Raw genomic sequence first — 24623 nt, 5'->3', positions numbered from 1 at the left:
AGTAAATCACTTTCTCCAAATTACAGTTGTATTTCTGATTGATTCTGATTTCAATATTATTAATGTCAAAAATATTGCCTTCTTTAATGTAACTGCAATAGTTACATCTGCCACATTTGTTCATAGAACCTGACCTGTGGTTTGGGTAAGAGTTACTACTCTCAAATATGTTTTTCATATTCTTGCCTTTCCTATATACTATAATAGGTTGCGGTCCTATTAGTGGTCTGATGTTCTTGTCATGTCTCAAAATAGACCAGTTTTTTGTTAAGATGTTTCTTACTATGTAACTATCTTGAGTGAATACAGTGATGAAAGAAGTCTTATAATCATTCTTACTTGCAACATTGTCAGTTTCTTGATTACTGGTGAAAGGCCCACTGTCAGTCATACTACAAGAAAGTAAAGGTACATAAAACCCACGCTCTCTCTTGTTAACCACCTCAATCATTATATCACTAACAAACTTACAAGGATAGCCTCTTTTTTGAAACATATTTTTCAAGTTGTCACATTCATCTAAAAACTCATCGATACCAGATACCATATGGGCTGCACGCACAAACTGTCCCTTAACTGTTGCTTTCTTTTGTTTGACTGGGTGTGTACTAGAAAAATGCAGTAGTGAGTTTGAATACGTGCTTTTCCTAAAGATTTTTGAAACAAACCTCTTATTTTCATAATCCTTTTCCAGAAAGACGTCTAAAAAGGAAATTTTGTCAAGGTCTCTGGTATAGCTGAACTTTAGAAATTCTGTGGTGGTTCCAATATAATTCATAAAGTCATCAATAGCATCAACAGGTCCATCCCACAGAACAAACAGATCATCCAAAAACATGGTGTAAAATTTGATGTGCTCAAAATAACATGAAGAAAAAAGAAATTTCTTCTCCCATTGCCTAACTACAATATTTTCATATAAACCACCACATGCAGACTCCATAGCCACCCCTTCTTGTTGTAAGTAAATTTCTTTGTTAAACAAAATGAAATTGTTTTTAAGGACAATTTCCATCAGTTGTGAAAAGACCAAAGTCTGGAAGTGTGAGATATCTTTTTCATATAAGAAATCTATAAACCATTCCAAACCAATTGTGTGAGGTATGACTGAATAAAGGTCTTTAATACCAATAGTAATAAAAACAAAAGTGTCCTTAAAAGGTATCTCATCCATAGCTTGTAAGAAGCTCCATGAATCCTTGCAGATATGTGTCTCACTCAATATGTATTCTTTTAACTTATTGTCCAGATATCTTGCAAGGGGGTGGGTAATGGACCCCTTGGAGTCTACTATGGGTCGCATGGGTGGTTGGCTAAGATTTTTATGCAATTTTGGCAGCCCAAACATGACTGATATTTTAGGGCAGGGAACAGAGAGAAAATGAAGCACATCAATAGAAACTGAACCCTCTATAAATAAATCTTGGAGTTCATTCCTTATATGCTGGTAAGAAGTGCTCAGTTCATTAATGGATGACCTTAAATATGCTTTTCCTTCTAGAATACAAAACATTTTCTTGTTATAGTCCTCATAGTCCATCAAGACAACACCTCCACCTTTATCAGGTTTCATAATTCTAACATTTTGTGAAAAGATTTTTATTTCATCCATTACCTTTCTCTCATTCATGCCAGAGTTCCTACTAGAAACCTTAGAGTTACGTATATCTAACTCACACATGTTCTCAAAAAGTTGGACAATGGGATGAAGTGGGGGGTTGTATGTACTAGAGATGGCTAAAGGGTTGACAAAGGAACCAGGTGCAGAGTTTTTAAAAAGAATGTTCAAGTTCAGCTTACATGTATACATTCTTAAATCAATAAGAGTATTAGAAACATTTAGGGGCTGTGGGGGTACAAAGGTGAATCCTTTGGCAAACAAATCACAGTGTTCAGAATTAACAGCAATACTGGAAAAATTGTACACATTAAAGTCACCTAAAGTGTTGGTAACTATGTGGCAGGGTGGGAGTAAATGGTCCATTTCATCACCTAAATTGTTTGGTGGTGAATGCAACAAGTTAATTAAAGTCACATTTACATCCTGTTGTTCCAGGACTGGTACCTCTTCCCCCCTCTGTTCACCATCCCTCCCCTGTCCCAATGGTTGTTCCTGTTCATCGGTGCCATATCCCAATTGTTGTTCCCCTGGAGACCTTTGTTCCTCAGACACTCTGAGCGTCTCAGGGGGGGAAACTCTTCAGTGTCTAAAAAAACCTGACCAGCGTTACTAGTTGAAGGATTGTCAGTATCAATAACATTGCTGTTACTGTTTCCAAAATTCCCATTAGAATTAGTATATATTTTGCCCCATTTCTGGGAAGGGGGAGGTCTGGGATATGTCAGGCCATTACTATAATAATTTATGTCTCTATTCAGTTTCTTAGTTTTACGGAGTTTAATAGAACTTACTAGATGCTCCATACTCTTAAAAATTCTCACATGCTCAAATTTGTGTTGTTCATAATGCAAATGTTCACAAATGTTTTTATTAATATCAGAAACAGATAATTCATTAATTAAAACATCATTATGTTCTACTATCAAACGCATATATTCTATGCCATGTATATCAAATAAAGCAACTAGCTCTTTAAATAGTTCAGAATTGTACTGTAACCCATTAGGGTAGCGCCACATTCTTAAACCTTTTGGCACTATATTGTCCTTAATACATTCTCTAAAATAAGCATTGTCAAGCTGAAGTTGCTTAATTTTAGAAAGTTTGTAATCAAACTGATCAAAAAGAGATGGTAAATCATTGTTACCAGTGTCCATTGTGGTTCTCTCAGGGTAAAAGTGTCTGCAAGGCAGTCTTTTAATGCTGGAACTGTGCCTGCTGATGAATTAATGTTCACAGACTGGTTAATGCATTATCCACAAGGTATAGATGCATTAATACTGACTTATCCATTAGAAACATTCAAAAAATTAGAAACAAATTCTCTTAGCAAACATGTTTTGGAGTATAATGACCATAAGTTCTATTTTTTTATTATAGACAATATCAGTACCAACATGAGGGGTGTTGCATGGTCACTATTACTTGAGAAAAGAGAATTATACTGGCAATTACATTTGAATGGCGGGAACTGGCCAGGCCTGAATGAACATATTTCAATTAGCCCAATTTTAAAACTAAAGGCACTAGAAAGATAAAAATGTGTGTGTGTGTATACATATGTATACACACACACACACACACACACACACATATATATATATATATATATATATATATATTTCTCCATTATGCATTTTAACATTTTAACATTTTAAATAATTCACATGTTCAGTATTTATGTTGTCTATTTATTTCTCTTAACATTTTCTACTATATCTAGTTTTTAGTATTTAATCACACATATTAATTGTGTTAACACATTCAACATATTTAAATATTTATTGTAAATTGTCATTTTTATGAAGCAGTGTTTATATATAGTGTCTTTTTAGGGTGGTGTGTTCCATGAACTTTTTCAGTTTGTATAGTTTGTCTGCTTTTTAAATTCAGTGACTGTAAATATTGTGCTTTTAATGACATAATTGATTAGTTTCTAACTGGGTGGAACTTCCTGTTTGGACTGTATAAGAAGGAAGTAACTATGTGGGTTAAATTGTCTGATGAAGTCTAGATCTTTCTGGACGAAAGCGTTCATCCTTGGATTCTGTATTCTACAACTGTGTGTGGTGATTTGCAGCCTGCAATACTTTGAGTGGGTTCAATTCAGCTACATCTTCTGGCTTTTGTGTTTATAATGCAGGAGTGTTTAAGCATGCATGTATATTCTTTACACAAATATGATGTTTTCTGTCTTCTATTCCTTTGTATTAGAGGATGTCCGGGGAAATTCAGACACTAGCCACACATTACGTCTCTGCACACAGTTGTCTGTTGGCTTGCTTACTAATAACTGAGAGGGTAGAAAGTGATAATGGATCATTTTGGCAAGTATTTGAGGTTTTGTTAAACTGTAACTGCCCTTCACTGTTGCACTTGGATTGGTATTTAAGATAAGTGGTATGTTATCTCTTTTTAGCTTCGGAGGGAGTTTGTTGATGTCTAGTGTTGCAAAACAAGGCACAATACAGTGACTGCACCTGTTTTAGTTTAAAAAATGTATGCACTTTGTGGCATTCTAGTTGTAAGATGGACACATAGTGAAGTGACCAGGTAGGTCAACTATAACATATAGAGCTCTTGGTGTGGCTAGAAATATTTTGGAGATGAGGAAAGTATAAAGTAACATTGTCTGTTTTCATTTTTTTTTATAAATATGGGCAGACTCTCTTTGTTTTCAAAACCTTACTCCTAACCAGTCATTTCTACAGAAGCAAAAAAAAAAAGCTAAATTCTTTGCGGCTGGAGTAGTACTGTGATATGTTTACATCTGGTCTTGGAACAGGAAATGGTGTTTCAGGTTTGATTTAATGGGGATATAAAAATCACTGGGAATACGGCTAGAGTTTCTAGTTTGACTTAAACAGGATGCAAAAATTGTTACAAGTCTGTGACTGTAATTGGCCAGGAGTACAATTCAAAATGCCTTGAACATCTTAGTATAATCTGAGTAAAATTTTTTGTACTGTGGTATTTAAGGATGGCAAAAGATGATGATAATAACCTCCTGAGTGTGCTTGAAATTTACAGCAGGTTTACAAGAACAGGGCAGAAGCCAGTAACAGACTTTTTTAGATGCAGTGTGCAAGTAAGAACTATGGGACAGTCAGTAGGAGGTGTGATATTAAGACTGGATGTCACAGTACAATGGTCAATGAATGTGGTGGTGGTGGGGATTTACTCTAAATCTACCTGATTGACTGAGTAGAGTTTGTAACCTACGATTTTAGATAATGAGGTGATCTTTAGTAAAGGAGAAGTCTAAATAATGGTTAGGTAATTTAACCCCTTTAATAGCATCCAGTTTAAGTTCTTACATACTATAGATACTTCTGAGACAACTTAAAAACTGTATTTATGACTTAGTATGCTTAAATGTAAACAAGGGATCAATTCAAATAACCTGTAGATTTCAACAGAAGAACAGTTTCCGTACCATGAGATATGCAAGATAAAGTTGCCCCCAGGTGTACAAGAAGGCTAATTTAAGAAGATTTCAAGTGGACTTCTGAGATGGACATGAGTATGAGAAAGCAAAGACAGTTAGTTCTACTGTTGCAGTGGAAAGCCCAGAATATTCTCATGATTTGCTGATACAGTATTTTGTAATATTTTCTGATATGTTTAATGCATTTCTGTCATATATACTCACTGAAAGTTTGCCTTGTATCTAATTTCTGTTTCAAATTTAAATACTTCAGAGACTTAAGAGGAACCTCAGCAAATTTAAAAATGATTTCTTCCATGCTTCTTGAAAAACCTGCCATCGAAAAAGTGTAAGTTATAAGTAAAATACTATATAATATCTCTGGCATTAAACCAAACAAATGGATCTTGAGAACAAAATACTAGTGTGTTCATAACTTGTAAGTGCTATACATCAATGATAACAGTTCACACTATGTACTCTGATTAAGCTTGCAAAATGGTTATGTTTTGCTGCGTGCGTGTGTCTTCATCACTGCCATTCTGTCTGTCACTTTTTTTTTTCACTTGATGTCTTGTCTGCTGCTGATGTTCACTCTTATTCCCCCAATAGTACAGTCATTCTATTCTTCCTTCCCCTCCTATTAGGAAGAAGGGAGGGTATCGTGAAATCCTGCTGTGACCCTATACACAGGTAAACAATTCCTTTTATGGTCATTGTATTGTAAGCAATCAGTGTAGGGTGTATCTTATACATTTTTAAGCACTCTTACCCATGAATGTGGGATACTGTAAAATGCTTTTTTGTAGTATGTCCATGCCATACATAGATTCTTTCCCGTTTTACAGTTCTGCATTATGATTTTTTTTAACAGCAAATGATCCTTTGTTCCATATGATTTCCTTTTGTTACCCTTTTGTTCTATTGCCATGACTGAGTTTTCTTCTAAATGTCTATAAACTCTGTCACATCAGTTCCACTGTATAGTTTAAATGTTGTTGGAAGGCAAGTTATTGGTCTATAGTTTTTAGGATAGCCTGCAGGTTTGCTGTTAAGGAGAAGTATTGTTTTTCCCTGTTGTTAACCAGGTTGGTGTCTGTCTGGGGTGTACATACAAATAGATCTTACTCATGGCTAAATCTTCATGTAAAGTTGTTAATACATTTAGCCAGAAGTTAGGTACTGCATCTGGGCTTGGGGTTTTCTGATTAGGAACTTTTTTTAATTTTGTTTGTTTCTATGGCTGTTACTTCAGCCCATTTCATATTCTGTACATATGAACTTCTTATTCTTTCTTTTACTTCTATCCATTCAACATCTTTGTTATGTTCCACCGTATCTTTATAGGTATTTTCCAAGGTGTGTCTATTTCTTCTTTTTTTGATGGTATTTCAGTTCCCTTTGCCTTGTTTCCCAGTTTTCTATAAAACTTTTTTTGGTCATCATTAACTGCTTATTTTATACTTTTCCTTTATATTTACATTTATATCTTCCAAGTCTTTCTGCTGATATCTTTAGTTTATTATTTGCAATAGTGTATAATAGATCCTGATCTGTTCTGATATTGCACATTGCTTTTATCACATCTATCTTTCTGAGTACTTTTGTTGATCTGTTCCCTCTTCTGTACCCTTCTAACATTGACACTTCTTGTCTTAATTGCTTTATAATTTTCTCTATTCAGTGCTCCCACGATGGCATTTGATTTCTTCTTTTCATTTCCCTTAGTGCCATGTATTTTTCTGGTAAGACTTTATCTGTTATTAATTTAGTTGCACAGTAATATATCTTATTTACTGCTGTTATATCACATGAATTTCTATGAACAGTCCTGATTACAGTGTTCATTTGTTTTATCAAACTTCTAACATTTTGGGTCTTATTGACTTTCTGTAGTCTTTCATTGATCTTAATGTCTGTCCATCTCTATTAAAACAAGCTTCCCTTAGATCATTTTCTTCTAAACTGAGAGCACATTCTTTGTTCTTTATTTCCTATGTGCATTCTACAGAAAGTTCCAGAGCACCTCCCTGTACCATATTCTCTTCAGTTTCATCCTGTGTCATCCGTTGCTCTATCACATGGGAACTCACTGACCTATCACTCCACAACATTGACTGCATCAGAGTTGCCACAGTTTCTTGTTCCTTCCCTTTTTATGCAACTCCAACTGAACTTTAATACTGGTTTCCCACTGAAGGCTCCAAAGCGTCTTCATGTGGCAAGTGATGGGATGTTTCCCACTCCACTGGTTTCTCCTTAATTTGAGTATTCATTATTCTATCCTGCTGCGGTATTATCAGAGTTAGATTTTCTACACTAAATCATTCACTTCGCAATAATCCATAACCTCAGTTTCTATTTAATTTCTCCATTACTAATCCACATTTATACTTTCCTTCTTTGTTTTCTTATTTTTTGTACAGCAAAATTAATAAAATTCCATATCTGGATGTCTCTGCATGTATTTATCTTCAAATATTTTTGATGCTGCTCTTTTTCTATTAATTAGTTTACTTTCTCCTTTGCAAAAGTAATTGCACCATATTAAATATTTTTCTTTCCCATGTCCAAATTTCTTCTTCAGATATCTCCTGTTCCTCCTGTTTCTTCTTACTTGGGGGTCTCATTATTCTGTCACACTGTGATATAACCCATGTTAGACTTTCTACACTAAATCCTTTACTTCACAGGTATTCCATAACTTCTGTTTCTATTTTTTTAACTTCTACTTTACTAATCTTCTGTTCTACATTCCCCTTTTGTGATATTATTTTTGTATTGCAAAATTTTCCATATCTGAGTACCTTTGCCTGTATTACTCTTCGAATTTCTTTGGGGCTGCTTTTTTGTGCTGATTAATTCGGTTTTCTCCTTTACATAAATATTGCACCATATCAGATATCTCTTTCTTTCTCATGTCCGTATCTTTTTTTTATACCTTTCAAAATCTTTAGATTTTGATCTTTATATTTTCACACTTCCTCAGTCGCTTATTTTTCCAAATGGCCCAAGGTTTCTTGGTCTATGTAATATTTTTCATGAATCTGTTGTATTAATAAACACTCTCGGCATAAAACATATAAACACCACTAGTTCTTTTCATGTAACTTGAGAGAAGTGCAGCAGTTTCTCTTATTGTTAATACAGCATGTCTGTTAGAGGGGAAACTGAAGATTTTTATTGTCACTGGTCTTGATGCCATGGCTGTGCATGTCACAGATATCAGAGATTTTGACTAGTTTCAGAGGAATCCATCACTGCGTGACTTGCTCTGTCTTTGACAATTTGCCACTGAGTGCTGAGCATATGCATTTTTATTTCAACTGAAATCAGTACTGTACTATCATTTATTTGTAGGGCCAGATTCAATCAAGCCTACACTGACTGTACACTGTATGTATTCAATAACATTTTTAAAACATTTTTTGTGCTTTCCACTCACTCAGAAAGATAACATTAAGTATACATGTAGTCTACACTTTGTGGTAGCCTTTATGAATCCCTGTCAATATTTAAAGCTGCAAGAATATCAGTAGAAAAACTAAAATTAGGAGGAAGAAGGTGTGTGTGTTATATCTGTGTTGTCTGTTCACTCAGAACAGCGCACACTTAGTGTAGGCTTTATTGAATTTGGCCCTTAATAAGATTATACAAAAGTACAGTCTGTTATATGGCTGAGTCCCACAGTAGTATGTATTTAGACTATATACCTATGATCTTTTAATATAATAGGTCGGTATCTATATAAATCAGTTTTTGAGACTGTTTCATCAGCTGATGTTTGTCCTTTGGGAATAATATCAGATTCACCTTCTTTGCTTGGATGATGTTTCTAACTGCAGCAAAGATATCTTAGTTGTTAATTTTATAATTTTATTATCAGTGATGATTTTGGATTGACAGTTGTAATAGATTGCATTTGCCATATATTTACAGTATTAAAAGTCTTCCCAGTAAAATGCTATGGTTAAGAGCCAGTTTACTTGTTATTCCCTTGGCAGAACCATTAATGGATTATTTTAAGAAAGGATGACCCTTTCCAACAGTGAAAAGTCCCTTAATGTGCTGAGCAGATGTGAGAGGGCAACATGAAGGTCAGATTAGAAGTATCCTGCAAGCAATATCCTAATAAGAATGGATGACTAATGCCATGCCCTTAGAGAAATGAGTGACTAGACTCATATTAAGAGACGAATGGATAACTAATGCCATACACTTGGGGAAATGAATGACTAGTTTCATACAAATAGATGGATGGAAGACTTTTGCCTTAAACAGAGAAGAATATTTGGCAAAATAAATTTCCTAATGTAGAAGATATTGAAATTAAGGACACAGCACTCCAGATGGAGTGTTTGTCTAGGAGGTCATTTCATATGAGACTAAATTTGTGAGATGGAAAGGGTCACATTTTTCTAAATATGATGTTAAAACTGTATATTAATTACCAGTAATGAAAATGTGTATCTGTGCACAGCAAACACACACAAGTTTGTGTGCATATGGGGACATGTGCATGTGTGTATATGTGAGAGAGACAGTGTGTGTGTGTATGTGTGTATATGTACATATATATATATATATATATATATATATATATATATATATATATATATAGATATATATATATATATATATATGTATGTATATATATATATATATATATATATATATATATATGTATGTATGTATATATATATATGTATATATATATATATATATATATGTATGTATATATATATATATATATATATACATACACACACACACACACACACACACACACACAGTGCATGCACAGTAGACATGAAACACACAGAACACAATGGCAAGCTGCCGTGCATCTGTGAAAAGTTATTAAAAGCATGAGGTGTAGGCTTAAAGGTCTAATGTATTAGATAAGCACTTTCATCCTGAGTTAGAAGTCTTATTTGGACCAACGGTGTTTTTTTTTTTTTTTTAATGTTTACAAAGGTAAACCTGTCCATAGTTTCATATTACTATTAGAAGGATCAATTTAGACAAAAAGCACCAGACTTTAATGGTTGGAAAACATTAACAAATTAAGAATGTTTGCCAGTCAGAATTAATGTAGAACTTCTGGCTGAACAGCTCACTGTTGGGTTTTGCACCTGAATTTGAAAAAGTTCAGTGAAGTTTGTGTGGCTGGCTGGGCCGGTGTAAGTAAAAGTCCTCACGATACGGCATGGCTGCTTATTTTATAGTGGAAACAGGGTTGTGAGTGAAAAGTCCTTACTGTCTGTTGAACAAATGATAGAGGAGAGCGATGGGAAAGATTATGTAGTTCCAGTCTCTGCAGCATTATGACAAGGAAATTCCAGGAGTGATTTTAGAAATTGCTGTGATTTATTTGCTTATGTAATACCTTGCTGAAAAGCTCAGGCTAGAAGGTTTAGTAATGCTAACAAATTACTCCATTAACAGCTCCACTGATAGGTCTTAATTCAAATGCACTGCTTTCAAACTGGCCAAGCTCCTTCTCCATGGAAACAAACCTCCTCTACTGTATGCTCACAATATGTATATGAATGTCTTTTTCATTTTTTGGTCCTACCAAATGACCTGCTTCCTCTTCCTTCCCATATCCTCCCTCCTCCAATACATTGTGTCCAATAGGCAGTAAGGAATGTTTACCACAAATGAATTCTCATTAGAAAATAAAGCCATCATGCCCAACATTTAACATCAAAGAATGCATAATTTGCCATGCAAAAGAGGCTGCCACCAGTGGAAATACATCAGAATTCCTGAAGATATCTGATTCACCAGCAGTTATCCTTGTATGTCTCCAGTCTTGGAAGATGTTGTCATTTTTAGCTGGGAGATGTCATTAACTGCATACTGTACTGAGGAGAGCAGGTGCACTAATATAAAGCTCCATTGAGCATGACACTCCAAGCCTGTGCACAGTCAGTCTTTAGCCATTCTATGAGTACAGTCATTAGTTATGAGGCCTGTGGCCAGTTCTAAGTGCCCAAACATCAGAGTTACTTTTCTCCAGCGACTGTAGGATGGCCGTATCTAAGTTTCTGCTGTTCTAGGATTTGGAATTTGCAACTGCTTATAATGCAATGGTGCTCTTATTACTAAGGCAAGGAAAATATTCTGACCTCTCAAACTGCAGCTTAGAGATAAGAATTCCTGGAAATCCTTCAGGAGATAAAGTCTGTATCTGATCATGAAGTGAGGCCCTTCTGGAACACTGTAAGGGATACAGTAAACATTACTGGAAAGACTGTAGTCTTGAGTATTTGTGTAAGAAGTCAATTTTTGTAAGAGTTTTTTTTGGTCTGAAACTTAGGGTCCCTTAATATGACCAGTCCAGTAGCTTTTTGGGACAATGGAGTTATTTCCACTTGGCTAGACTTTAATTTCCATGCCCTTCACTTGTATATTTTCTGATTCAAGTTAAGTTATTCATGCAGAGTGAAGCTTCAGGGCCAACTCTGAAAATTAGTAACTACACTGAGCTGGCCTTACCTGATTAACAGATCGCTGAAATAAGTGGGCATAGCCCTGTTCCTTGACTTTAGCTTTCTTGCGCTGCATGTTTTTTTTTTTTTTTTTTTTTTAGGTCATAGTACTGACTGAAGTAAATTGCTACAAAATTAAAAGGATGATTCTGATGGTTATATATACGTATTTCTGTTGTTAAACACAGATATAAATTTGAATAATACAATGGAGAGAAGAAACTATATCAGCAGTAGAGGAACACCCATTTGTCTTTGTATAGTTATGTATGTAAATATTCAATTTATTTTATTTTTTTAAACTGGGTATGTTTAACTGGGCAGAACCATCTTAGAGAGGAAGCAACATTTATGTTGTTTTATTTTTGAGATGATTTTCAACTACCTTTTTTTTGATTTACAGGTTTCTGCCTGCAAGCTTGTCTTGTTGCTTGTGTAATACAGCTCCACAAGCCTTTGCAAAGTCTGACACTCTTGATGAATTGTGTGGAAGTTGCAAAAATGACCAGCACCCTTGTGGTAAGTTTGCAGTAACTGTGTTGTATTACTTGTTGATTTGTTGCCATGTCCTCAAACCTCTTTCAATTAAGATGCTTATAAATGTTAGCACTCTCATTTTTTTTTCTAGCAGTGGCAGAGACGAACCCCTGGGTATTATATTACCTAGTCCTGCTTCCTCCTCCATTTATAAAGAATGCATTTTTTTCTTGTAACTCTTTACTTGGAATAATATCAGGATATAAATTAACTTTACTATTGCTTCCTTCATAAAGAAAGAGAAGGGCATAGTATGCCAGTAATAAATCAGTTTATTCATTACATTTTATTGACTGTGTGGGTCACGGAGCTAGTGTTCTTTTTACAGGTGAGGCCTGTTAGACAGACACTAAAGAATCTTGAAAGTTAATTGAAAGGCATTCATAATTATGTCTAATAGGCAGTAGAAACAAAGTAATGGATAAAATGTTCACCACTGAATTTATAGTGTTTGCGCCCTGTTACAATGGAGCTTAGTTAAACTGTTCATAGAAGATTAGGTGACCTTTGAACAAGAGCAGTGAAAGCAGACGTACAGCTGAATTGCAAAAGGGCAGTGAAGTATGACAAGTAAAGCTCACCTAATGTCACTGCAAGTCTGGTAATACATCTGTAGCATAGAAAGACTTGCAAAGGCTAATCAAGTAGCACAGAACAAGTTTCCTTTAAGTTTAGCTCTTTCTGTAACATGAGAAACTTGTAACTGTACAACAAAACACAACTGACCAACACCAGTGGTATACCAGTACAGAGGACAAATATGTACATAGGAAGCATAACTACCCTAGGGTAGGTGATATGTATTGTATTTGCACCCTACATCACATAACACTTCTGTGCTGTTGCCATGTATCATTTATAATTAAAGAAAGTAATAGTGTACCATATCCTCTTCCCTTTAAGAGACCAACAGATGTATTCTTCTGAGAAGAAAGCTGTTGTTTGATATGCTACAAGTCATTTCACTGAAGACTGTTAGATTAAGCTCAATAGATTGAAACAGCACTTCTGTTTAATGACAAAATAAATAATAGGGTCTATTTTCTATGTGGAGTGAGGGCATGCACCGAAAGCTGAAGACCAGACATGTTACATTTAAAGTTTACTAACATGGAGTTATTACCAAAGAGTAAAGTGTTACAGGCTAGATTTGGCTGGCTATCCAGCTGTTGGCTCCAATCTCAATGAACACTTGGGTAATTCTTGAATAGCTCCTTGAAACACTACTCTGATAAAATAAGTTAAAAAGACAGGCCTATAGTTCCACCAATTTATCACACACACACACACACACACACACACACACACACACACACACACACACACACACACACACACACACACACACCCCTTGTAAAAGGATGCCACACTTATGGCTCTCCAGTTCTCAGGTAGTTCTTTCATTAAAAATGAAATGTTGAAAATCTCCAGCAGGGAGGTCTGCAGCAACATTACTCAGAGCTCTAAGGATTCAGGGAAGTAGTCATGGGGTCTTGTGTTTTATCCTCCTTAAGAGCAGTCAGTTCCTTGTTCATTTCCTCATTTGTCCTGCTGTCTGTTCACTGCATTCCTCACTGTGACCTCCCTCCCTCCCTCTACTGTTATATTATCTGGTATCTTGGGTAGTCCAGTAAGTGGTATTACTGTGGGAAACTGGGTTATACACAGTCTGACGGCAGTGAGAAATAATGCAGTATGTGTAGCAGGAAGGCCATGCTCTCCCCAGTGTAGAAAATGTGGAAAAAAATGTCATTTGGGCTAGATCAGCATTTAACATCCTGAAAGGAAACCTTTTCCTTTTAGCCATCAAATGAATTCTTTTAATTCCTAGTACAGCCCACTTATCAAGTGCCTGATTTCTCATGCCTTCTACTATCAAGTCTTCTAAATTCAGAAGAAATGCAGTTTAGCCTTTTCCATTGTCTCTTTTTAATATTGATTGACTATGACCATGAAACTACTAGTCAGAAGATAGTGGGTAAGCAAACATCTTGGCAAGGGTCAAAAGCAACATAACATATCTATTAAGCTATATATATCACAGGGAGAATGTTGCAAAACTAAAAAGTTACAGCTCTCTTGTCTTTAAGCAGTCAGCTACTCTTTAATAAAAGTCTCAGTCATAATAAACTGTTTTGACTTTTCAAGGAGTGTGGAAGATTACAGCTTTCCATTGGGAGACTATGGCTATGTATTTGCTCTGCAGATACATATGCCAATAACATCTTAACATTTTATTTTCTCATCAGTTTCTCTTTAATCACAATCCTGTAGTAAGTGCTGGATGGAATAGTACCCAGATAAACATGGTCAACACACCTTTCTGTTTATGGATATGAAGTCTGGAGAGGCAAGTCACAGAAAGAGGCAGGGGATACAGTATTTTAGGCACTAAGATTATTTTAATAATGTCTAGTGTACAATCCATTGGGAACCAAAGGTTTGATCAGTGGTCCAGCTTTGAATCAAGAATTTTAATCATCTCACAATACATGGACACCAACCTGGACAGCTTTTTCCAAGAAAAAGTAACAGCAAAGGATCTCATTTTATAGAGGTTAGACTGTGCATCACTGCTGAAGATTTGTCAACTAAGAAAAGAATCTGTAGAACATTTGTAAGCTCAGAATCTGGGTTAAATATTTTTTTGCATATTTATACTATACTCAGATACTTTTAAGACTGACACAAACTACATAAAGCTTATTATTAATCTGATCTGTACTACACAGTTTTCTTCAGCATACCTCTAAATAGTCCAGATTTTTCCTCATATTTTTGGTCTGTTCTTCATAAAATTTGTGGTTTTCAGGTAGGTTACTTGCTGACTGATGTCACTAAATAATACATACATTTGACTTTCAGACTTCATATCTTTCAGAAAAATGCAAGCTAAAGTAAAAGCTATTATTCTAGCAACTTTCCAAGTATAAAAGAGAAATATTAAACATTTGTCCCTGATTTTGGGCTTTTGTCTCCATTTCTTGTGGTTAGAGGTTGAAAAGTATATGGTTCAGGTTATCCTTAAAATTATTATGTGACCAGTGCCTACATCTAGTTACCAAAACTGAATAAGTAGATAATGCTAATGATAAAGTGTTACCAAAACTGAGTAAGTAAATGGTATTAACTATAAAGTTTCAAAAACAAACAGTGGCAGAATACTAGAAGACAGCTAAGGAAATGTACGATTCATAAAGTTTTGTGTGCACTGCAGTACTGTGGGCACATAAATACTCTGAAATGTAAAACAGAGAAACTCACTACAAAAAGCATACAGGATACTTTGTTGCATACTGCTAAGGAAAATATACCCTACTGCTGATACGGTGCTTACAAGTCCATATTGTATAATATGGTGTGTGTGCTCATTGCAGTACAGACTACTGCAGTAGCAGAATACCTCCCAAGGAGCATGTTGTATGAGGATCCAGTTTTGCTGTAGGGTACACCACTGTACATTTGAACAATGATCACATTGCATGTTTGCATGCCAGCAACAAATACAGCACCCAAGTATCTCTTTAACATCCAAAACATGCCCCTTGATAACAGAGCACTGCATCTGTGGGTGTCATAGGTGGCTTTTAGTGGGACCAGAGGGTATAAAAAAGTGGTATTTGTAGGCAGACAAAATATCATGTGCAGTGACAGTATTACACAGGTGCAACACCAGGTCATGACAAGAATGTTGGTTAGCGCCATTCTTCAGCATGAGCTGCAGAAAAAGTGCAACACTTTACATAACTTTCAGATTACCTTTACATTTCTTAACTGTACCGTAGCTGCAGTGACTCCCTGGCAATCACAATACTTCTGCCTGTAGCAAGCCCTGATAAATACTGATTTCAAATTCTTGCTGCCACTATAGTAAGGCATGAGGCTTGAAACCCCTTAACTCCTTATCTGATCACAGTGTTAGGCTGGCAAATCTAATTTTACTTTTACTGTTTAATATGGAAAACACAGGCATGGACAGAGTTTTCTGAAATAGACTTTGGAGATAAATGCAAACTATATGCCAGAATTCAAATGCCATTTTATGTGTTTATCTCTCATTAATGTTCCATTGTTACTGTATTGTGCCTTTTTACAACATATTTGCTGTTTAGATAGTTTTCTGTATTATTTCACTTGCTTTATAATTATAATTTTGTTTCCTTACAAATTCATGTTTACCTTAATTCCCATTCTCCCAGCTAATTTCCTCTGTTTTCCACTCTGTTTCCTCATACTATCCCTACTACTTACCCGTGTCTACTGAGGTATCCTCAGTAGTCAGCTGTTCACTGATTGTTCTCTCAGCATTCTCCTCATTTACCTGTCTGTCCCGCTCCGTTCGCTCTGTGGGCTCCCTCTGCTCCCCTACCATGCCCCAATTTTCCCACCCACCCCCACTACTCCTACATTTATTCTCACCTGTTAACTCCTCCCCTTTTTCTTAACCAATCCTCTCATAACACATCCCTCCCATCAATTTACTAACTCCTCTCCAACCAACCCCAAAGCCTCCTCTTCTTACCCCATACCCTTCAGTTTCTCCCTCTCTAACATACTCTCATCTCTTTGATTATTTCCACTCTCTTACCTTACACCAATCAACCATGTCCCCACATCTTACACAAATCCTTCTCACCTCCTGTTTAACCATATTGTTCCTAATTTCTCTTTTCCATGCCACCTCATATACTCATACAAACTCCCTTCCTCCTTCCTACCCCCCACTCCACCACTCATCTCTATCTCCCCCCATCCAAATCTCACTTTCATTATATATCCCCTTCAATATTTCAACCTAATACACTCCACTACTTTAAACTAAAACTTACATTCTGCTCTTTCAAGTGGCACTCACCCAAATCACTAACTAACCTCCCACAATCAACTAAGCCCAAACTACAACTACTGTTCACCTCCTCTTACTGCCTTTCCCTAGCAGGAGATATTCACCTCAACCCTGGTCCTAAAACTATTACCAACTCCACTTCCCCTGTCACAACCAGTAGCACTAATATCACTCCTCCTACCTCATCCAACATTACTAACCAAAACTTCCTAAAAATTCTTTCTCTAAATGCCCAGTCTGAAAAACAAAACTGCTCTCTTCCATGCTTGGCTTTACCATACCCTGCCAGACATAGTAGCAGTCTCCGAGACTTGGCTAAAACTCCAGATTTCCAACTCTGAAATCCTACCACCAGGTTTTCAGGCTCTTAGATGTGACCGCCCAAACAAAAAAGGTGGAGGAGTAGCCTTAATTTGCTCAAATTTACACTCCATCTCCCCTTACCAAAACCCCATTCCTCAATTCAATAATGCAGAATTAGTTGTGGGGATACTCAAACTGAATAACTTCAAAAGCATATGTCTTATAGCCCTTTATATCCCCCTCGGTAACAGCACTACCACCCTAGAAGACATTCTTCTATGGGCTTCAATTAATAGTAAGCTCGAGACATACATATTAGGCGATGTGAACATCGACTGGAACAAAATCAATGGCACCAATCCATCTATATCTATTAATCTTTTAAATTTCACTCAACTAACTAATAGCATCACAAGACCCAATAAAAAGACCCCCCCCCAGGTTCCACTCTGGACTGGATTCTAGCCTCCCACCCAAATAAGATTTTATACTCAGGTACCTTACCAGACACCATAAGTGACCACTACACTGCCTTTATCCATCAAGCAACACACTCGAAGCCACACCCTCACCAATATATCCATACTCGCAACCTCACTAATTTTAATCCTTCAGGTTTCTCTAACACCCTCAAAGTAATAAACTGGGATAATCTAAAAACACTTTCCCTAGATAACGCTGTAGATTTTTTCAATACTACCTTCTTAGATATCTTAAATTCCCATGCCCCACCTAAAACTAAATGAATGAAATCCAACCCTGCCCACTGGCTATCTAAGGGTACTAAAAATCTTATGCAACAAAGAGACAAGACCTGGAAACTGTATCACCAACACCAACTCCCTGAAATGCTTCTTAAATATAAGCAACTCCGTAACCTAACCAAAAAACATATCATAACAGATAAAAAGTCTTACTTCACTAAACTCCAGACCAATCAATCCAAAAACCATAAACAGTTCTGGACCTCCATCAACTCTCTACTAAATCCCGGTACAAAGAGAAAACCCTTGTCCTGATACCAATAAAACTGACACAGAATTAGCCACCCTGTTCAACTCCTTCTTTACCAACTCCATAGCTGAACTCACCAAGACCTTCCCCAATCACAACTCCTCCTCTCTCCTGAGACCCACATCCTCCCAACCTCCAAATCCTAACTCCCCCCGTACATTTCACCTAAAGCCCATCTCCACATCTTATATAAAAAAAACTTCTCGCTAGACTTAAGCCATGCTCCCAGCCCCAGAGAATATCCCCTCTCTCTATCTAAAGCTCGCTGCTGATGGCATTGCCATCCCCATCAGCATTCTCATCAATAGATCCATACAGGAGTCTTATGTTCCCAAACTGTGGCATGCTGCCTTTATCCTTCCCCTCCATAAAGGAGGTAAAAATAATACTATCTCTAACTTCTGTCCAATAGCCATTCTCTCCCCAATCTCAAACATACTTGAAAAATGCATCCACCTCCAGCTCATGCCTTATCTTACTGATAATCACCTCCTCACCCCTACACAGCATGGTTTTCATCCTGGACATAGTACAATAACTGCTCTTCTCTCTTTCTTTGCCTTAGTAAATCATACCCGTGATTGTGGAGAAATTGTGTCCACTATCCTTCTAGATCTTTCCAAAGCATTCAACACTGTTTCCCATACTCACCTCCTAAATCATCTTTCTAATCTTAATCTCTCACAGAACACCCTATTATGGTTTAACAGCTACATTTCTAATAGATCAAAGGCTGTGAAATGGCAAACTGGCACCTCAAACTTCCTACCCACCCCTACTGGAGTTTCCCAGGGATCCATACTCGGCCCAATGCTCTTCAATGTATTTATTAATGATTTTCATGCTGCCATTCCTAACACTAAAATAGTGCAATATGCAGACGACTCAACATTAGTTTGCTCTGCTTCTAATCTCCCTGACCTCCTAGCAAAAACTCATTTGGCCTTTTCTACAACTGAAAACTGGATGCTTCAAAATCATTTCTCCCTAAATGTTAATAAATCAAAAATTCTTCTTTTCTCCCCCTCAAAAACCCTCCAGCTTGACAAACAATATTTCAGTATCTTTAGCAATACTAACTCCACTATAGAAATTGTCCCCTCTGCTAAACTACTTGGAGTTACCATAGATGAGCACCTAAAATTTGACACACATGTTCAGCTAAACATTAAAAAAATTCACCAGAAACTTGGCATGCTATATAGACACTCCCAGTTCCTCTCTTCATCTACCAGACACGCTCTTGCCACCATATACTTACTACCTTCTCTTCTATATGGTGCTCCCCTACTTACCAACTTATCCTCTTCCATCTCCTCAAAACTAGAAACATGTTACAACAAAATTGCTAAATTCGCAACTAACGCTAATTACTCCTCTCACCAATGCACATCTCTCCACATGCTAAACTGGCTAGAACTTCCCAATCAACTCAACTTCCTTCAACTCACTACTACCCACAGACTAATTTTCAAACCAACTCTATCCCCTGCTTTAGCAAATATCTTACCCTTTTACACCCCCACAGAGCCCTGAGATCTGCACACCAGAATCTCTTCTCTGTATACAATCCCAAATGTCCTGCTGGTCACCTTCTACTCTCTTCTTCCCTAGCCAAAAGATAGAATTCTCTCCCTTCTTCTCTTAGAATCTCTGAAAACTATGAATCCTTTAAAACTCAGCTTCATTCCTACCTTACACAGCACTGGAAATGTAACTGTATTCTCCCTACTTAACCTACTTACTCTCTTCTATGTATGCTTCCTCATACAGCTTCTCTACTTATTCATCCACCCCAGTCTGTTCTCCTAAACACCTACCTCACTCTAAATCTAAAGACCCCTTAAACATCTGCCTCCCCCTAAGTCAAATTCAACACCAAATTATTAATAATGTTTTTTTACCTTAAATGTACACAATGTAAATACTGTATATAGTCCCTGATCTCATCCCCTTACTGAAAACAATTAATCTTTAATAACTACCTATATTAAGCTGATGCACTTTAACTATGGCAATCATACCTTCCATGTGTGAACTTCACTTTTATTAATGTTCAACTACCTCTCTAAGAATACTCCAGACACTATAATCTATGCTCTACTAACAGTGTACTTCCCACCTATTTCTCCTTCATTTCTGCTCAACCTCAATATACAACATTCAAATGTTTAACCCTCAACTAATAATTGCTTTCCCTTTAATTGTGACACTTCTCTTGCCTCCATGACGTAATTATTGTACAAATAGTTCTCTATACTACTTTGTAAATCTGTTTATGAACTGTCTTGCCATTATGCATTTGTACTTTTCTCATTACTTTGTATTATTTCATTTTTGTTTAATTGCTTGTAATATGGAGCTTTTCTCCCCGGGCCTCCACTGAAAACGGGCTCTTTGAGCCCAGTAGAAATCCCCGGTAATCAAACTGGAAATAAATAAATAAATAAATGTTCATGTAACTTGGAGCTTTTCTCCCCGGGCCTCTACTGAAAATGGGTCTCAAGCCCAGTGGACTTTCCCGATCAACAAATGTCAGTAAATAAATAAATAAATATTAATGAGGTAAGACCCGTAGAAGCTGTGGGTTTGTTAATCAATTTTTTGGCAATATTTGGCAATGGATCAGAGTTATGAACTCAGATCCATTTATACAGTAGATTGCTGTTTGCAAGTCATAACCTTAAACTACTTTAGTGCACTGTCTTCTCTTTATTTATTGTCATTTGATTACCAGGAAAGTCCGACTGGGCCCACAGGGTACACATTTTTAGCCAAGATCCATGGAAAAAAAACATCCAGGCTACATCACAAAAGCATTTTACAAATATTATATATTACAGAATTATTTACAAACTGCGGTGGTGGTGCTGCGGTAACGTTGTCGCCTCACAGCAAGACGTTGTGCCGTTCGATTCTCACCTAAAGCGTCTTCTGTGTGGAGACATGCGTGAATGGGCATACCTTCATTGAAGGTTGTACGTCAGGGCTGGCAACTCGGTACGTAAAAATCTGCTGCCAATCATTAGCAGACCAGAGTTCCACTGTGGTGACTCCTAACCAGGAAAAGCCGAAAGATACAACAACAACAACAACAACAACAACAAAATTATTTACAACAGACATACTACAATACAAACTCATATTGAAGTGATACAGTATTCTTTCTGTGTTGCACTGCATTGCTATTCTAAAGTAAGTTTATGATGACACTAAATGCAGGTGTTTATGATGGCTTTAACCATAGTTTTTGTTCATTCTTATTTTTGTGTTTATTATAGTTGCCGATGACATCTTGCACATCATAAAAGGAAAACAGTTAGAAGTGATGGATAATAAAAAACATATAACGCTGAGGATGTATCCTAAACAAGCTCATCATGATTCATCTTATAATGTGGAGCATATGTACACCAAAGAAGAAAAGAACAAAACTAATTTAAGTGCTGCTAAAATCATGAATAACCACAAGTCAAAGCTTAGTATCAGTGAAATGGTAAATAAAACAATTCGGATGAAGACACTTTCTGCAAAAATGAAAACTACTAATCATGAACTCACAGAAGACAATAACCCAATGGAAGCAGAAAATACAATTTCTGAAGAATCCTTAAATTCAGGTATGAAAGATCTACCAAAAGAGTCATCCAGTGATAAAAAGGGTCATGCCACATTAGACAGACAGCCTAGTTTGGAGCATTACCAACACTACTCTGAAGAAAATAATCCTAGCAAGGATGAAATCATAAGTGTACACTCTGTGGGGCCTTCCAGGCATACTCAGTCTGTGATTATTGAAATGCAGTACATACCCAAAGGAAACTCGAAAGAAGAGAAACCCAAAGATGAAAGGCGAATTAAAAGGAGAAAAAGAAACATCAAGGAGCTAATTCAGAAAAGAGAGCTGCAGGTGAAAAATTCTGAGGCCAAGTCAGGTGAGAATCATATTCAGCCACTTAACAAGAGAGGAATAGATGCTTTATCTGACAGCAAGATGAAAGCAACTGACCTTTCTATAAGCTTTATGAAGTACCTTGATCATTTGACTTTAAATTTTGTAAAACTGGCTACATTAAAAACTGCTGAATCTCTCAATCAGCATCCACATTCTACAGGTCTGAGAAGGGCTGGTGCTGCACATGGACTTTTACCAGCTTCATATTCATTTACCCATAACTCAGCCAGTGAGATACTTGAAGAAAGTATTGACAGAGGTAATGCTGAATATGATGCAGAGATAGAAGAAGATGAAAGCCCCAAAGCACTATCTTTTCCTGAAACTGTTGAATCAATAAAGGACAGGTAAAGTGCTTCTGTACTATGTTGCCCTTATTTTAAGTTACTATATACTGCTTATCATATCAAAGTGTTCCCAGTAGTTTCCTCATTTCAGTGACAAAGACTACAAAGAGTTATATGGGGATATGGACATAGTGTACTAACCAGGATTTCTTCCCCATTAAATGTGTCAAGGACTTCACTTGGCTTATTTTATCCTTACAGGTGACCACTTATTAAGGACTACTCTGTGATGTTCATACATTCTACTTCAAATTTCCTTTAACAGGACAATAAATGTCTGAAAATAGTTTTATTAAAGTGGAATACATTTCATATATCAATGAAACATTCTATGTTGTTATAATCTCCAAGGTCTGTAATCTCTTAATAGGTTATAGGTTCATAGGTTCATAGGTTTATACTAGGCTATCTGCCCTAAGGCATTTATAAGCCTAGCCCAAATTATTGTGGCTTACGCCACCCCTTATATGAAAAAATACTGTGCCCATTAGTTTGTTGTGCCTCTGTCCAGCAGTGACCCAGAGATGATTCCCGGGGTAAACCTACGATCTCCCATCCACAGGTCTAGATTTCTCTTGAACAGAGTCAGCGAGGTGCTCTGCCTCACATGGACCGGGATTTTATTCCACAGCATAGGGAGTCTCTGAGTGATAAATCTATCCCTCCAGCACGTCCTATTTATATCCGTGCTAAGGTTTAAGTCGCTTGCTCTAGTGGTTTTGGTGGATTTGGATTTTTGAGGTGGAGCATGTCCATTAATTCCGGGTTGGACATGGCCTTGTATGTCAGGCACATGTCACCTCTGAGCAGACGGTATGCGACTGAATAGAGCTGGAGTTTCTTCAATCTGGCAGCATATGACAGATTTTGGAGTCCCTTTATCCTTTTGGTGAGGAACTTTTGGGGTCTCTCCAATTGCTGCAGATGTCGGGTGAGATACATCCCGAATGGGGCATTGTACTCGATCATTGGTCTGATAAGTGAAGAGTACAGGGGAACAATGACCTCACTAGATCTTGATGTGAATCCCTTCATGATCAGGTGGGCAATGTAGAAGGTCTTTCTAACCACTTTAGCAATGTGAGTGTCAAAAGAAAGGCCACTGTCAACCTGGGTCCCCAGGTCCCTGATAACCTCTTCTGTGCTTAGTGGATTGCCACCTATATGGTAGCTTGGGGTTACCTTGTTTTTCCCGAAGGGTATGACTATACATTTTTGGCGTTTAACTTCAGGCCATGGCTCTGGCACCAGCTATCTGTTTCAGTGAGTCCCTTCTGAAGGATATCCGTGTCCGATGCACTTTCCACTATGGCGCCCAGTTTGCAGTCATCTGCAAACTTTGTCAGCCAAAGTCCTCCCATGTTGGCCTGTACTTCTGAGAAGTAGATGCCAAACAATAGGGGCCAAGGACCGAGCCCTGTGGGACACCACTTGTGACCGGCTTGGAGTCTGACACAGCACCAGCAACTCTAACCCTGTGGGTTCTGTCCTTAAGCCAGTTTGCAACCCATCTTGTGACATATGGGTTTACATTTAAGCTGGTAAGTTTTTCTACAATACCCGAGTGGGGTATTGTGTCGAAAGCCTTTGCAAGGTCAAGGTAGGCTGTATGGACTGCCTTCCCTCATCAATGGCCTTGGTGACTATTTCGAAGAAGTCGACCAAGTTCAAAAGGCATGATCTTCCCTTGACAAAGCCAAACTGGGTCGGGTCCAATGTCTGCAAGTCCCCTATATCTTTGTTTATGAGCTCCATTATGATCCTCTCCATAGCTTTGCAGACTAGACTTGTTAAGCTTATGGGGCGGTAATTACCAGGGTCCATAGAGGCGCCACCTTTGTGGAGTGGGACCACAGTTGCCGTACGCCACTCCTTGGGCATGTATCCTGTGGTAAGGCTGAGATTAAACAGCTGCCTTATGTGCGGGTTTAATTCCTCATTTAGCTCGTGTAGCACACAGCCGGGGACACCATCCGGTCCCATTGATGCTGTGTTTTTAGCTTTAGAGAGAGCAGCTTTCACCTGCGCATTTGAGATGTCCGGGAGGCTACACTCGGCTGGGATAGTTATCTCTCC

The 24623-nt window shown here is 37.2% G+C and overlaps 1 protein-coding gene across 3 annotated transcripts in view; it reads left to right on the top strand.

The window, feature by feature from the left end:
• Positions 1 to 24623, top strand: part of LOC122796695 — a 634527-nt gene that overhangs the window by 500711 nt on the left and 109193 nt on the right. For all 3 annotated transcript variants that reach the window (XM_044065385.1, XM_044065384.1, XM_044065386.1), the window contains 2 exons: positions 11949 to 12064; positions 21527 to 22547. In XM_044065385.1, the coding sequence (XP_043921320.1) occupies positions 21574 to 22547 (974 nt within the window). In that variant the 5' untranslated portion in view covers positions 11949 to 12064; positions 21527 to 21573. The remainder of the gene's footprint in view (positions 1 to 11948; positions 12065 to 21526; positions 22548 to 24623) is intronic.

The sequence above is a fragment of the Protopterus annectens genome, chromosome 3.part0, assembly GCF_019279795.1.
Source record: "Protopterus annectens isolate FY-2018-M chromosome 3.part0, PAN1.0, whole genome shotgun sequence".
In the NCBI taxonomy this organism is placed as follows: Eukaryota; Metazoa; Chordata; order Ceratodontiformes; family Protopteridae; genus Protopterus; species Protopterus annectens.
This window is presented reverse-complemented; position numbering and strand designations above follow the sequence as displayed.